Raw genomic sequence first — 16,526 nt, forward strand, 5'->3', positions numbered from 1 at the left:
TATCAATACTGTACACATGTAGTCCTAAGAGTTATGGATTTTTAATCTATTTTATTCAACTACGAACACATGAATTATGAATGCATTCTAGTAATACAGAATTATGAATCACATCGATTTTTTTCCCAGTTTTTGTGTTCTTTTATGCAATGTAACCGATGCAAAATAAATGTTTGTGCCAGAAAAAGAAAAAAACTGTGCTGAAGTGACATCCTGCCAAATCAAAGAGGCATTAGACACCAAGTTCAATCCACTAACAAATGTCACCTATGAAAGGTACATTTTAAGCCAGGAAAGGCACTGAGTTGGTGAAATGATGGATGAGTTTGTAGAAAGACTTGATTTGCTCTTCAAGCATTGCAGGCTCAATGAGTTTAATGATGAAGAGGCCAAGCGTCTTAGAGTGATAGATGGTCATCTCTGCAATTCCTTCTGAGGACGAATGCTGCAAGAGAAACTCTGCTTGGAGCGAGTACTCATGGCTGCCAGAACAGAAGAAAGAGCTGACAGACAAGCAGCCAACAAAGAGGCTAGAACAGCCCAAAATGAATCAGCGCTGTGTGTGAAAAATAGGTCAAAACATAAGGTAGAAGACCATAAATTATTGCCTGCAAAGAAATAGAAGTTATGTTTTCGATGTGATTTTCCTATCCACATGAAGGTAAATGTCCCACCATTGAACAGATATGCAAAGGCTGTGGGAATGAGAACCACTTTGTAACAGTTTGAAAAGCAAGGGAAAGATCAAGTGTGTCATGCTGAAAAAAACAAAATGGATGCTAGACGTTCCAGTAGCGACGATCTACGTGTGCCCACAAGGCCAAGCGGCCATATTAGTTGAGGCAAGAAGAAACTGAATGAAGTAGATTGTCATCAAATGCCTTGTCTAAAAGTTTGTCACTGTCATTGTCAAGCAACACTAAGGAAGATGGTTGAGTACATTTAGGATTAGCTAATTGCATGGAAGAATGCTGGTTAAAGATAGGTCGACAAGTGGAAGTGCAAAATCTATTTGGACACTGTCCCAAGATCACACTGAAAGTGAATAGGTGATCCATACCTTTTATCATAAGGAGTGGTGCGTCGATAAACCTTATGCCATTGGAAAACTACAATGAACTGTCTCTAGTGCCCCGTTTAACCCCGTTGAAAACCAAAGTGTTTATGTCGGCTGCTTCAATGCCACTGTAAAGTCAAGGTTCATTTATTGCAACTGTGAAGCACAAAAATATGAAAATGCAAGCACCAATTCTTGTCTTGCATGCAATTCATCGAGTGCATGTTTACTCATTTTCAGTACTGCTGTTCATATGGGGCTGAATACAGTAAACTACCATGTCAATACCTATCATGAGATAGTTCATCCGTTTTCATCATTGTTTCATGGACAAGGAAGATTTAAGATCATGAAAGTGCAACTTCCCATAAATGAGGACATTCATCCTGTTGCTCAATGATATCATCGAATTGTATTTCATTTACATGAGGCTGTTGAGGAAGAACCTGAGACACTCTTGAAGCACAACATCATAATGCGATCCACTGGTCCGATGTCATGGGTATCATCCTTAGTGGTAGTGTCGAAAAAGACTAGTGGAGGAGTGCTGTGCGTATCTGCGTTGATATGCACCAAGTGAACAAGGAGATTGAAAGAGAGCAACATCCAGGTCCACACATTGCTGACATGATTATGCAGCTGAATGAAGCTAAAGTCTTTTTCCACCTTCATTCGATTTGAAGAGTATCACCAGCTCGAACTTGAAGAAAATTGCAGGTACATTACTACCTTTTCAACTCATGTTGGTTTATTTACACATAAAAGGCTACGTTTCAGAGTTTCATCAGCTGCAGAACCTTTTCAGGATGTCATTCATTGCATAATACAGCCAGTCATCTATGCTTTCTAATAAAGAGATGACATACTAATATTTTGGGCAACATAAAAGGAACATGATAAAGCTCTTTCACAAGTGTGTCATATACTTGCCAATGCAGGTCACTTTAAATGTGAGAGAGTTTGAGAGAATTTATTACATTTGCATAGTTACTTAAAAACATTGCAGTACAAATTTCAAATAAGACAATAAAATCATGATAAGATATTAATTACACATTTGCAAAATTCATGTTTCAAAAAAGCTTAAAAACAGTTAAATTGCTATCAGATTAAAAATGCTTTGTTCTTCATGCAGATAGCTCTCAATATAAATTGTGAGTTCTTCCCGGCTTCATTACTCTGGCTGGGCAATGCTATTAACCAAGAGAGGACGTTATTAAAAGACCAGTCCAAGCGCTTATATGGAGGCTTTCTAAGTTGAACCTATTGGGGGCAGTCTCGGATCATATTTAACCCGTTTACTGCGGCCGTTATTTCGGCGCAGTGAGGGCGTTCTAGAGAGTGGGCGGTGCTGCGTCGGCCGTTGAACGTTCGCAGAACCAGCCAGGTAGTGCTCCGTATGTTCAGCGGTCGATGGCAGCACTGATAGGGTTAAAAGGGTGGACACAGTAGTCCCAATTATCTTGGTTTCCGGCCCCCCTGCATGAGTCGATAGCCTAATCGGCTACCCTTAGCCTGGAAGGATTTTAGGTGTTCGATGGCATTTTTTTCTCGGCTGCATCTAGGAATCTCACTAGTCTACAGTATAATTGAGGTGTCGCTGGGACAAAGCAAGCCAAAACTGCTTGTCTCCTTGAGCGAATACTCCTTTGGTTTAGGGGGACTCTTAGCAGCTGTCTCCTTTCCTGTATCAGCTCCTTGCAGGAGCATAATAAATGGATAATGTCGTCCTGGCCATTACTTTAAATGTGGCAAAGTATAAGGTTGATCAAACCAAATACAAGTTCTTTGGTCATAGCTTTTCTGATAGGGTAATTACTCCAGATCCAAATAAAGTACAAGCCTTGTTATCAACTCCTCTCCCACAAGATGTTACTATGGTGCGATCCTTCCTTGGTATTACCAGTTACTCTTCAAGGTATATATGTGCCTTTGCTATTGTAAGTGCCCCATTGAGAAACTTAAGAAAAAAAATAGTCTATTTTCAACGATCAAGTGAATTTGCGCAAAGATTCAATAAAGTCAATCATGCAATTGAGAACACCACTGAAATGGCATGCTTAGATCCAAAATTATAGATGGAGGTTGTTGTTTATGCAAGTGTGGTTGGATGCCATACTTGCCCAGAACATTGGACATCCCAATGTCCAAAGGCATATTGTAGGCTATGCCAACCGAAGTTTGTTATTGACAGAACGTGCCTATTCACAACCTGAAAAAGAGTGCCTTGCTGTGGTGTGAGCCAGTGAAGATTTTCATGTATTCCTATATGGAAAACACTTCACAGTTATCACAGACAACTAGGTATTGCTCATCATTTTCGGCAATCCTTAAGCCAAGATGCCCCATCGCATTGAGATGTGGGGGGTTGTGATTGCAGGAGTATGATTATACGATTGTGCATCATCCAGGAAAAGATTAAACCCCTGCTGACTACTTCTCATATGTGCCAATACAGTGGCATGGCACTACTTCTAAAGCGGCTGATGCTTATGTTAACATCATAGTGAAAATCAGTACCCCTGCTGCTGTTTCGGTGGAGCAAATCATCGCTGCCATAAGCACGGACAGATTTGCTCATACTCCAAGACATTATTCATATCAATCATGGCAAAAACATACTCAACCTCTTCATGATGACCTTGAATACCAGAAATTCAAAAATATACAGGAGTAACTTTCAGCTACCCCAGAAGGCATCATCTTATGAGAGTCTAGAATTGTCATACATGAGAGTCTGAAACAGCAAGTTATTCAACTGGCCCATGAGGGACATTAAGGAGTTGTTGCTATTAAACAAGCTCTACAGGACTGAGTGTGGTTTGCTTGTCTTGATGAAAGGCTTGAAAACCAGTTAAAGGCACGTCAATTGTTTAATTGAACGTCATGCAAAACAACCCTACATCTGTTAAACATGTTTGATCTTCCAAAGCATGCAAGGAAGAAGATTGCAATAGATTTCTTTGGAACACTTGACAAAAGACATCATCTACGAGTAATAGTTGATGAATATTCCTGTTTAACACTTGTGGAAGATCTGTCATCAACTATGATGATGATGATGATGAATGTGACTTATATTGCGCATGACTACTCCGCAGTGTCTCCTGGCACATTTGCACATGTCAGAAGAAAGTCCAGTTCTGTAGTTTGATCCTGATGTTTTCAGCCTTTTTTTCAAATGCTGTTGGGTGACTTATAAAGCGAAGTTCTAGAGGGAGCTTGTTCCAAGATGTGGCATGCAGATGACCCAAAGATCTGCCTTCGGCTCTGACCTTCCGAATTCTTGGTGCCAATTCCAGTAGTTTGTTGGCAGACTTCAGATTTCTAGCTGGAGCATGAAAACTAAACCTTTTTTAAAGATATTCTACACCTAATTAGTACATTGCTTCGTGTACTTGTAATAGAGCCTCAAATCAAATTATTTTCCTAATTGGAAGCCAGTGCAGAGCTGCAGATGAGGTGATATATGAGCTCTTACAGGTTCTTTCAGTAGGAGACAGGCTGTAGCATTTTGGATCACCTACAATTTCTCCAACAGGTATTCTGGCAAGCCCAGATATAGTGCATTGCCATAATTCAGCCTTGACTTAATCAGGACTTAAAAGACTGTTTTGTTAGCCGAGAAAGACAGAAAATGTAGAAACCTTTTCAGTGAGCGCAATATACCAAAACAGGTGCCCATCAATGATTTAATTTGAGGCTTAAACGACAGGAAGTCGTTGAATTTAACTCTAAAGTTCTTACCAATGTCTCCCTGAAGACACAGAGGTGGGGTATTTTCAAGCCAGAAAGCCTGCTATCTATGTCAAGAGCTATTGCCAAAGAAAAGGATCTCTGTCTTTACTTCATTACGTTTAAGCTGGCGTTTCTCTATCAAATCAAAAACAGCCATTAAACAGCTTTTAATCGGACTCCCTAGGAGTGACATATACATTAAATAATGTAGGCTCATAGTAGAGCCCTGGGGCATTCCCGCTGTCATCTCACGGGGCTCTAAGGAGAAAGGAGGGATACATATCTGTTGACTTCTACCTTCCAAAAAGGCAGAGAGCTAGTTCAGGGCATGGCCCACTATTCCAAATGATTGCAGACACTCCAGGAGTCTGAAGAGTGGGACCAAATCAAAGGCTGCTGATAGATCTAGCATAATCAGCACAGCCTTTACCACTTCATCTAGAATTCCTTTGATATATTCACAGACCTCAAAGAGTGCTGTATCAGTGCCAAAATGGGATCTGAACCTAGACTAGCTAAATCGAGCAGGTTACTGGATTCCAGCTATGTGGAGAGCTGGTGATTCATATGCTTCTCCTGTATCTTAGAGAATGCTGGGAGCAGGAATATTGGTCTGTAATAAGAGTGTACACCAGAGTCTGCTGAGGATTTCTTTAACAAGAGCAACATTTTGGCTTGCTTCCAGGGGATAGGTACCCGAGCTATTAATAGAGATAAGTTAAGCACCCTATTTACCAAAGGGTTAATCACATGTGCACTTAAAGCATACAGATTAGGTGGGCATGGGTCAGATGGGAAAACAGATTTTAAACTTCTTAGATCTGTCAACGATCCTTTCAGCGACATAGGCTTAAAACTGGATAATGACACATTGATTACCGGAACTCTGCTTCTCTGTATCATGTCTAGTATCTCAATATTTGATTGAAGGCTGGGGGACAGACTGGCATGAATGATCAGAATCTTGGACTGAAAGTAGGATGCTTACTGTTCACACCATGCTGTCAAAGGGTTGGTGGGAGCTGGTAGCAGCTGCTGGTGCTAGAAACCTAACTATGGAAACATTTTCCCTGGTTTTATTACCTTCTCTAGCAATTTTGGTCTCAAACATCTAAAATGTTGCTGTTTTAATTTCAGCATGATATTTCTTAAGTGACAGTTTGTAGCTTCCTTTATCTGTCGGATTATAACCTTTCCTTCATTGTCTCTCTAGAATTTTGCATTTTTTCTTCTCATCCAAAAGACTACTATAGAACCAGGGACTAGACGACTTGGTTCTCTTCAAGCTACAAATATGAGGTGGAGCTTAATTCTCAGTAGAGTCCTTTATCCAGTTATCTAGCAGTAGGACATCCGCATCCACCTGACTAGGCAAAGACTGGGAACTATCCTCCAAGGTGCGAACAAATTCCACCTGCTTCATTTTATGCAAATCTCTCCGAATAGGCGGAGGGTAAGATAAACACAGAGGTGATTTAATGGGAGTCGACCAGGAGAATTGAATCAGAAAATGATCTGGCCCGACTTGAGTTAAAGGGTCCTCTACCTGCAAAGGCATATTAGAAAATGCCTGATCAGTCACATGTCCCACTTGATGGGTCGGATTGAATATATGTTGTTTAAGATCTAGCAACATCATCAAGTCTCCAAGTTCCAATACCTCATTATTGTCGACTTTATCCATATGGAGGTTGAGGTCCCCATAAATTATAAATTGTGCAAATCTCAGTACCAGGGGTGTGAAAGCATTTCTCAGAGATTTAAAAAGTAGGCCAGCAGACCCTGGAGGTCTGTAAATTAGCCCTCCTGCCACAGAGTGCTGATGAAACAGCGATAGACAAAAGCCCATTGCCTCAGCTCCAGATAGGCTCTCAATTTCGAATGTCTGGTAGTCTAAATCATGCTTGAGAATGATGGCACTTCCACCGCCCCTTCTGGGCTGGTGATCTTTCTGGTGTATTTTATAACCATTGCGGACGGCCAATGCAATGGCCAGATTCTAGGACTCGGAGTGCTAGGTCTCTGTCAAAAATAGTATTTCAGGTTTGTCAGGATTGTCCTCACTCAAAAGATTGTAAATATTATCTGCGTGTTTTTGCACAGAGCGGACGTTAATTAGACTTTCCCAAAACAGAACCTTGCCTTCCTTCTGTCTCTGTGAAGGGTAGAAGGGACTACCCAGGGATAGAGGATTGAGTTCAAAGTTGCACTGGGGACAGGAAATGATAAATAAAAGATCAGAAGGAGCTACAGCCTCATATCTTTCCAGGGGCAAGGCTTAATGGAAGATTTCTACTATAATGTTTAGATAGGTTCTCTTCTGAGGGCCCCCGGGCAGCGTGGCGGGTGCAGGCCACTTCCAGGCTGCTCACGGGCACAGACTGACCTGTCTTGGTGCAGACGCCCGCTGCGTTTCTGCACAGCATGCCCCGTTTTTTATATGTGGCCCGTGTAACAGCTAGATCACGAACTGCCTAGTATGTCCCCTCTATTTCTTCCCATATTTTAAAACAATCAGCATACAACAGAGAATGCAATTTTTAGCTGCTCCCTCTTCCTTTCAGTATTAAAGTGTCAAATTCCACCCACAGTACAATGATTGAAAAGTTTTAAAACAGTTTTAAACGAACATAAGTATATTCAAATATGCAAATACTGACCTAATGCCGCTGACTCTGCACAGAGCGCCCCATTTATATATGTGGCCCTAATAACAATTAAAGTGTGAACTGCATAGTATGGCGCCTCTAGTTTTTGCCGTATTTCAAAACAATCAGCATACAACAGAGAACGTGAATTTTAGCCGCCCCCTCCTTCCTTCAGTATTAAAGTGTCTAATTCAACCCACAGTACAGCTATTTAAAAAAAGATTAAAACCGTTTTAAATGAACAGAAGCATGTGCAAATACACAAATTCTGGCCTAATTCTCACAACAGTCACTGAGAGATTAGAATGTATTTGTGCAACATGGAGTGTTCCTTCAATTTTTAAATCTGATAATGGCCCGCCTTTCAATAGTCAAGAATTTAAAGCTTTTCTTATTCATTCAAATGTCAAGCATCAGAAAAGCACACCTCTATGGCTACTGGCAAATAGGGTGGTCGAGAGATTTATGAGCACCCTCCATAAGACCGCTCAGCACGCTGCACTAGAAAAGCATGAATTCAAATGAGTTCTTTAGTCTATGCTTCATGTATACAGGTCAACTTCCCATTCTTTACCACTTGTACACAGAGAAGTATTGTAAAACCCTCATAAACGTAGTGTATAACGAGAAGCGGTATATTTTGTTCTCCGTCCCACACAAACGTTTTGGCAGCAATCATCGGGTTAAACAAAGTGTGTATTGCCTAGCCTCGCCCGAGGCTTTCTCTGGTTCTTATAGTGGCAGTCTCCAGAGATAAAAATTCGTATAACCCCAACAAAAAAAAAGGATAAAATAGTTTCCAACCGAGTAGGTTACTCTTATTTTATTAGTATCGGTGGATAACTAAGGTAAAAGAAATAGGTATGCTTGCTGGAAAGTTAGGAATCCATAGCATATATAGCTAGCATTGACAAAAAAGTCGACATGTTTCTGCTCTATTGGCCCGTGGGTCTAAGAGCATTCGTCAGGACAAAGACAACAATGAACAAAGATCTACCTATCACTATTTGTGACGTTGGAGGGTAGAGGTATTGATTACAGTCTTACCCTTATGAGGTTCAAATATTAAGGTGACAAGGCTTTCACCCTGGTAGAATGGGAAGTTGAAAGAATAAATCAAATAGAGGGACGAGGAAAGGTTGTCCTATCTGTTCCCCGAGATTCAGCATAGGAAATCAAAATTGGATAGGACACTTGTTACCACTTGTACACAGAGAAGTATTGTAAAACCCTCATAAACGTAGTGGTCCAGGAGGCAGAGCCAGCACAAGACGCGGAACACATTTCCGCTGCGGCCTGGGATCTCCTGAGGGAACCTTTTTTAAAATATAATAAGGTTCACAGACTCGAGTACACCTGATTAGAGGTGACTTCATAGAACCTCATAAGGGTAAGACTGTAATCAATACCTCTACCCTCCAACGTCACAAATAGTGATAGGTAGATCTTTGTTCATTGTTGTCTTTGTCCTGACGAATGCTCTTAGACCCACGGGCCAATAGAGCAGAAACATGTCGACTTTTTTGTCAATGCTAGCTATATATGCTATGGATTCCTAACTTTCCAGCAAGCATACCTATTTCTTTTACCTTAGTTATCCACCGATACTAATAAAATAAGAGTAACCTACTCGGTTGGAAACTATTTTATCCTTTTTTTTTGTTGGGGTTATACGAATTTTTATCTCTGGAGACTGCCACTATAAGAACCAGAGAAAGCCTCGGGCGAGGCTAGGCAATACACACTTTGTTTAACCCGATGATTGCTGCCAAAACGTTTGTGTGGGGCGGAGAACAAAATATACCGCTTCTCGTTATACACTACGTTTATGAGGGTTTTACAATACTTCTCTGTGTACAAGTGGTAACAAGTGTCCTATCCAATTTTGATTTCCTATGCTGAATCTCGGGGAACAGATAGGACAACCTTTCCTCGTCCCTCTATTTGATTTATTCTTTCAACTTCCCATTCTACCAGGGTGAAAGCCTTGTCACCTTAATATTTGGAAGAGACATAGGAACCAAACTGCCACAATGGACCAATGTGAAATCTATTGACATTGATAAATTTCGCTCTACTGATTTGTCTCACAAATGCAAAATGAAGACCTATGTGGATTGACGCCACTGTGCTTCATTCAGGGAAGTCGGAGTAATGAGGACGCTCACGGTGAGATTTAGCTCCATAAAGAGAGGGATTTTTTCAACCCACCAGTCGCAGTTTGGATGCGTTTACGTGCATTGCTGGCTGTACTTCTTGAGATTAATGTGAGCTCGTGTTCGCCCACTCTCTAACTACACAGCCGCAGTCAACGTGCTGTTGTTTTCATTAGGTACTCCTTTCACTATGTCCTGATAAATACCCTGCCCTAAGGATACACTCACCTGGTACATTTGAGGGGTCGAAACGTTGACTACCAACATTATCATTCAAGCCCTGACAATTGAGATGTACTATCAATGTCCCCCAGTGCTTTTTTGGAACAATTGACCTGTAATAGGCAGGAAAGGTTTTGTTACGTGAATCTGATATACACGTCACTACACCTCTCCTTTGTCCCTTCCCTATCCCCTATCACTTGTGACTCCCACACTCCCACCCTTCCTTGCCCCACACTAGAGCACCGTAATTACGTATGCATTTTTTGAGGTTAGTAAGTAGAGCAACTGTGTTGCCCAATTAAAATGCAATTAACGCTTTGAAATTGAATTGCATTAAGAGCAAAGTATGCATAATTTACGTTGTGAATGTCACTGACTATTAACCTTCTGTTAAAATTTGCTGCTACTGGGACCATTCATCTAGTGTACTGCCACTGTGCTCAGAGCACTGTGATCAAACTAGGAGACTAATTTATTGTCAGGCAGAAACTGAAACGCAAGTCTGATGCTCCTTTTGATGCTTACCCACTGAGGGTTGTGACTAGTAAAGGAAACATGTTGACAGATCACCGTCCTGGAAAGTTCATTACGCGAGATTCTTTGCATTTCAAGCACCTGCATCGACCGTCGCCAGTTCCAGATGTCAGAAGTGAGACTTATCCATCTGAGAATCCGGAGAGCACAATGACTGTATCTGTGTCTCTGTCACCAGTACCAGTCATGGACACTTCTCCTGTATCTCCACAACCTCACATGTCCAGATATGGGTGATTGGTTCGAGCACCAAAACAACTAATTGGAGTTGTGATGTATATATGTATTATTTGTACTTTTTAATTAACAAAGGGGGAAATGTAGCATCTTGTGAGTAAGAGATGACAGGACCTTTTTGGTTCCAGACGGACTCTGTAGAACAGTAGCATAAGTGCATGTGTTTGGGTGAATTCATGAGGTAGAATGTTCAGTTAACGGTCACACGCTGAGGAATAAAGACGTGTAATACTAAGCTCGGTGGGTAGAATGATCATTTGCATGTAAGTCAACATTTGGAGATTAACTAGTGCACATCACCTTAGTGTCCAGATTTATCAATGACGGATAGTCTCATAATCAATCGTGTAATAAAATTGTATTCACAGCTGTGCACTCTAAAAGAAAAACTGCAAAAAAAAAATGACTACATCGCCAATGCTTTCTATTAATTCCCCTGGCTACCTGTAAATAAGAGGATTTCCTTTAAAGTCTCTTGTGTGATGCATCACATTAGGGGTCCACAGAGAAAGAGGAGAAATTCTAAGCTACATCCCCAAGAATACTCTTAGACCCGCCTTTAATTTGCTTTTTGTTATTCCCATATTTAAGCTTACAACTTACTTTTTCAGTGCTCTAAGGACCCAGCTACGGAATTCGATATTTCTTGCCTTAAAAGAAAATGAAGGTAAACTGGAATTCCGTAAGAAGTTGAAATCATGGCTATTTTCCACCTAAGCTTAAAATCATTTGCAACTCTTTGCGGTTATCCTATGCTCAGTATTCTATAACACCAAGAAACCTTGAACAAGGCGAATTTTACAATGACAAATATCCATGAATAATAATAAAATATACAGAAAAGGAGAGAGTAAGTGTCAGGTTTTGGGTTTGGTGCTTGGCAACTTCCACAGAAGAGACTGATTCAATAAAGAAAATTCCTGAGATGGAAGTTTTATGGATTTTTTTAAATACCCTTCCCAGTACCATGGTACAGTTACTTATGATAAGGGTTAGTTTTGAAACTTTTTCATCAAAACCAGGAATCACCTCAAATGCACAACTTAGAAACTGACTATCTGCAACACTGGCAACTGTACTGGCTCTTAAAGATGAAAGCAGCAGCCCTTTCTGTCACAAAACACCACAAAGTGTCTTACATTATTTATCATGCTTACATCTGGACAGAAACCCTTCACTTGTTATTGAGCAGGGCCCGAACCAAAGAAGCAGCCTACATTCACAAAACAAGATACTGTTGCATATCTCTGTATGGCGTTTGTCACAGATTGTAGTTCATCAGGCTCTCAAGAAATAAATTCACTATTTCCATATTGAGCAGGACCCAAGAGACGTCAGTGAAAAGTTACTGCTTATGTTCAGGCAGAGATCCAACTTTAACCAGACCATCACCCTGGTTACTGCATCATGAACTACTTGGAGAAGTCAAGAACTGGCAAGAGAGGCTTATGGCAATGTAAAACAATGCAAAGTCAGTTAGGTGCTTGTAATTTTACAAAAATAATTTAACTATCTACTTTCGATTTCTAAAGTAGGGTAACAGAACATATTTATTGCAACACGTGCAAAAGTTAAACTGAGAGAACAGCAATACTATTGGTGGAGTCAAACAGTGAATGGCTGATTATATACATATACTTGTGGCTTCATTCCGTTGGTGCGTTATAGCATTTTATTCGCCATATTCCACACGTTTTGAAAGTGAGGGTTGAGACACAGAGCAAAAGTCAAGCAAGTCCAAATTCAAAGTTTTTAGCACAGGAATATGAAAAAGAGGAAACAGGGTTCTGGTTTCGAATATATTTGCAGTAAGGTAAACTAATGTCTTACTTAATGTTTCTTCGATGCACTCATTTTAATAAATGTAACGTTCTTCCTGATCATTTCATGTTAAAGATTGTAACATATGAGCAAACTATTGCAATATGAAAAAATAACAGACATTTAGCTCAAAAAGTGCTATGAACTATCCTAAATTATTAAATATTGATCATTCATGTGAAATTTTAGAGCACTGAATATTGTGTTTGTTTCTTCCATACAAAGATTAGACTGCAAATAGCCTGGTACTTCCTTTCTGCTTCGTACATAAGTGTACATTAGGAGCATATTAATAAAATAATTATTAATTTCTCCACCAGTGTGCATACAAATTATTTGTAATTTGCAATGATAAGCTTGTGCTTTTATGTCGACTCAGTTTCAGACAGAGAGCCTGTATGAGTATTTTTGTTACTCTTAATACATTCATCATAGCACACCTTAAGCATTAACCGGATTACACAGACTGTACTATAAATGTGTTGCCCAAAACAATACACATAAGTGATTAACTCAGGAGGACAGGATGACAAAAATACATATATCACTAGGAAAGTGCCAGAGCTGAGTAACAAAACAAGATGCCTCAAATTATTTTTATTAGTATGCTGGCTCAAGCGGCAACACTGTTTCTACTCTTTATATCGTAAATTTAAACATGAACGAAAAAACAGTATAAGCACATTACATTCCAGTTAGAGCGTCCTCCTGTAAATTGGCAACTCTTTGTTGCTGACTGTTATTCATTTTATTCAAATCTGCCCAAGGGTGTGCCAAGAGATCACGTTTTATTCATGACCTAGAACAACGTTAATTTCTTCCAGGATCTGAAAACTACTTTAGGCGTGTGAATACTAACTGCAACAACAAACTCGAATGAAGTAGGTATGTTGATCTCACCGGGCAGTTCCTTAAGTCTCCCATAGTGCTGGCCTTCTGTAGTAGTTCTCCAAACATATTCGGGGTTGGCTTTTCTCGTCTTTCCAGCATACTGATTGCTTGATTGCTTTATTTTAGTTTGAAGAATTATTTAAAAGGAGAGATAGGATGAGAAAATGGAGAGGAAAATGAAGAAAATTAGACTCCTTTGATAAAATGTAGATTGCAAAACCTGCTCGTTCCCAAACATTAACATTAGTCAAATAATAACTTCTACTGTGGATTTACATACCTGGGGGCCTATTAGGATGTCGGGCGGATTGCCAGGCGGGGGCAATCCGCCCGACATCCTCACTTGCTTTCCCCCTGCCATATTAGTATGGCGGGGCGACCTCGGTGGACGGAAAGACCGACCGCCCGCCACAATGTTATAAATGCAGGATGAAGCTGCCACTGTGGCAGCCGCATCCTAATACCACCCACGGGACCCCCGCCCTTATGGCGGGCGGTCCAACTCCCCGAAAGATGGCGGGCGGGCAAAGTCCGCCCGCCATCCTAATGACCCCCTTGGTTTTCCTGGACAATGAAACAATTCACCCCAGTACAATCCTCATCACCAAATGGCACATAATAAAAAATTTAAAAATTGCAAATACCGATGTTCTGTTTTCTTGTATATGAAACATTTAGTACCTGTACACCATTTCACCGCCATCTAAACTCTCTATTTATTTTTTTTTTAAAGGTGGCACAAGTAATTTAAACACATACAGACTATTTCATTTAACAAAACTTCCATCATCTGTGTAAATATTACAAGAAGCAGTAGAAGAAGAAAGGACAAAAGAATAGAATGAGTAAAAAGAATTGCAAAATAGTAAGATAAAACAGGGCTTAATTTCACATTAGTTCAATTCACAGGTAGGAAACAAGCAACCCCATATTCTATCTATTTTAACCAGTGCTTTAGCACCTCTATTCCTAGCTAACAGTAGTTCCATATAATGAATCTCTGCCACCAAGCACCACCATTCGTTTGCATGAGGTGATTGTTCCGCTATCCATGCTCGAGCTATGACCAGCCATGCACATGCTAGTAAAATAAAAATTAGATCTTGAAATAAAGAAGTGTTGAGTTGCAGGCCTAAGAGAATCATGTCTGATGATAATGGTACCTCAATTAGATGTTTCGATCTCAGAGTATTTTCTATGCTGTCCCAAAATGGAGCAAGAACAGGGCAAAGAACCAGCATATGTTCTAAGTCAGTAGCCTGAGTATGGCACTTTGGGCATTTAGTACGATCGTTGAAAACGTTGTTAGGGGCCCATTTACTTATTTGTAAAGGGGTATAGTATAGTTGACATATCGTTTAATATGCTTGAAGTTTTAAGCTTGAAGAGTGAACTAATGTATCAATTTTGTTTAAAAAAGAGGAAATATCATTTGAACAAATACCGGTAGTAAACCGTAAAGCCCATTTCTGTGCTAATTTGAGACAGTCATCTATCTTGCATTCCATAAAACATTTGTATCCTTGGCTAATGGTATTTTTCTTGTTCCCCGCTCCTTTATACATACATAACCAAAAGTCTGAGTCAACAATCTCTTTAAGGTTTAATTTCCCTATAAGGAAGTCGCGTATTTGTATATACTTAAAATAAGTATTTGCTGGTAATTTATATAGTAGCCTAAGTGTATCAAAGTCAAGGAATCCTGATGACCCATATAGGTCCCCCAATCTTATTATGCCTCGGTTCGCCCATATTTTACATCCTGAATCACTAAAAATACTTGGTAATCCCGGGTTATTCCAAAGGGTTAAAAGAGAATGGTAGAATGATGCTTTATTCTGAGTCATTACTATCTTCCATATGCCTATTATGTCTTTCGCGGTCTTGAACTTAACTCTTTTAAAATAGTTTGGGTCATTATTTCTGGCCAAGAATTGTAAGGAATCTGATCCTAACATAAATTGGTGGAAAACATATGGATTACTAGAATTAAACAAGCTCTGTAACCGTCCCAGAAATGAGGCAAAGTAGTACATTCTGAAATCTGGAAAGTTAAGCCCTCCTTTAATGAAAGGTAATTTCAGGAAAGAAAGTGCTCTACGATTCTTTTTAAAGCCCCATATAAAACTGCCCAATATGCCGTCGAGTTTCCTAAAAAATATTTTATTTTTCTTCAAAGGAATGCATCTAAAAAAGTATATCTAAACTCTCTAAACAAAACAGAAAACATTGGCAGCCCTAACCACCTGGACTAGGGTCTAATTTAGATGTCCTGTTATTTTATAAAAGCATACTCAAAAGTAGCTTCCTTGAACACAATAATATTCAGGTGACTCCTGATGCAGAGGAAGTTCATCTGCTTGCATATTTAACCGGGTTGAAAAACATTTCATACCTATTCCGTAAATATAGATACCAGTGAAGAAGCTCTTGAAAGACTATAAGAGTTAGTGGTCACTGTTCACTTTCCAGCTTGTAATGCACCAATTCCAATATTGTTTCTTTTACTGCTTTATTCAATTGGATTGTCTAATGGCATAAAAACCTAAAACTGTTAACCAGAGAAATAGCTTGTTTCATAAGGAAATTAAGGTAACTTTTTTCAGAAGCAATCCATGTACTTGATTCAAACTTATTGAAAAACTTTGGGTCTCTATGACTAGAACTTTTCTCACACAGGACTGAAGATCCTACATCTAATTTAAAAGGTTCAAGGACAGTCATATTCATTGTATCATCAACAGATCATTTCTACCAACATTTTATGGTGTTGGAAGTGCACACTGTCAAGAAGACTCCAACAGGCACATGTTTTTGAAAGTACGTACTGCCAAATACACGAAAATCAATTGTTTATGAAACACGTGCAAACCAAACTGCTGAGGCTTTTCTACTCGAGTGCTGAATGAACCCTTTATGGGCTATTTTGGGTACTTTGTACTTAGGTCTCCATTACGTTTTTCTGCATAAGGTATCCATGCCAAAATTGAGCCCTTTTTTCCTCAACATGATGGGGATTCTAAAGGTACCCTGGGTTTGGGGATTCCCCTGTAGGGGCCAATGAAATAGGTAAAATATAGCAAATATTTTAGATTTTGGGAAAAATGTGCTCCACAAAGAAGTGTCTGTTTTGTTTTTACTCAGAATGGTATCACCAAAATGTGTGCTAGGCTAAAGTCACTATCTTCCCAACTTTCAGGAACATGCAGAGCTCAATCA

At 39.7% G+C, this 16,526-nt stretch overlaps 1 protein-coding gene across 2 annotated transcripts in view; it reads right to left on the reverse strand.

The window, feature by feature from the left end:
- The window catches only part of USP54 (ubiquitin specific peptidase 54), a 1,809,222-nt gene that overhangs the window by 1,298,148 nt on the left and 494,548 nt on the right, over nt 1-16,526 (reverse strand). For both annotated transcript variants that reach the window (XM_086922134.1, XM_086922133.1), the window contains exon 7: nt 13,317-13,422. In XM_086922134.1, the coding sequence (XP_086778260.1) occupies nt 13,317-13,422 (106 nt within the window). The remainder of the gene's footprint in view (nt 1-13,316; nt 13,423-16,526) is intronic.

Source organism: Lissotriton vulgaris, chromosome 5, assembly GCF_964263255.1.
Source record: "Lissotriton vulgaris chromosome 5, aLisVul1.2, whole genome shotgun sequence".
In the NCBI taxonomy this organism is placed as follows: Eukaryota; Metazoa; Chordata; class Amphibia; order Caudata; family Salamandridae; genus Lissotriton; species Lissotriton vulgaris.